The 500-nt window shown below is 64.6% G+C and overlaps 1 protein-coding gene across 1 annotated transcript; it reads right to left on the bottom strand.

Moving 5' to 3' along the window:
• Window positions 1–51: 51 nt before the first annotated feature.
• On the bottom strand, window positions 52–480 carry LOC104990144 (40S ribosomal protein S16-like). Its single transcript, XM_010842149.1, has one exon. The coding sequence runs from the start codon at window positions 478–480 to the stop codon at window positions 52–54; it is 429 nt and encodes a 142-aa protein (XP_010840451.1).
• Between the last annotated feature and the right edge of the window lie 20 nt (window positions 481–500).

The raw sequence follows: 500 nt of genomic DNA, 5'->3' as shown, positions 1-500 counted from the left end.
GACCCACGCCCCCGACGGCGGCAGTTGCCACGTGGCATGCGGTCGTACCGCTTAACGGTACGACTTCTGGAAGCGGGCGCGGGCACCGCGACCACCGAACTTCTTGGGCTCGCAGCGGCGGGGGTCAGCCACCAGCAGCGTCCTGTCGAACTGCAGGAGCGCGTCCTTGATCTGCTGCTTGCTCTGCTCGTCCACGTACTTCTGGTAGAAGGCAACCACGGCCTTGGCGATGGCCTGGCGCAGAGCGTAGATCTGCGACACGTGGCCGCCGCCCTTGACGCGCAGGCGGATGTCCAGGTTCTTCACCTTGGCGCGGCCAATCACCAGGATGGGCTCAAACACCTTGAAGCGCAGAGCCTCGGGCTTCACCAGCTCCAGGGGCTGGCCATTCAGCTTAATGAGGCCGCTGCCCTGCTTGCAGTAGGCCACCGCGACGGCGGTCTTCTTGCGGCCGAAAGTCTGCACCGACTGGGTCGCCATTTTGGCAGCCTTTCTTTTCG

This window comes from Bison bison, unplaced genomic scaffold (genome assembly GCF_000754665.1).
Source record: "Bison bison bison isolate TAMUID 2011002044 unplaced genomic scaffold, Bison_UMD1.0 scf7180017478056, whole genome shotgun sequence".
Taxonomy (NCBI): domain Eukaryota; kingdom Metazoa; phylum Chordata; class Mammalia; order Artiodactyla; family Bovidae; genus Bison; species Bison bison.
Note: the sequence above shows the minus strand (reverse complement) of the source record. Positions and strands in the feature narration are given on the sequence as shown.

Coding starts and splice junctions, on each gene's coding strand:
- LOC104990144 (XM_010842149.1), bottom strand. CDS start 480: ATGGCGACCCAGTCGGTGCAGACTTTCGGCCGCAAGAAGACCGCCGTC.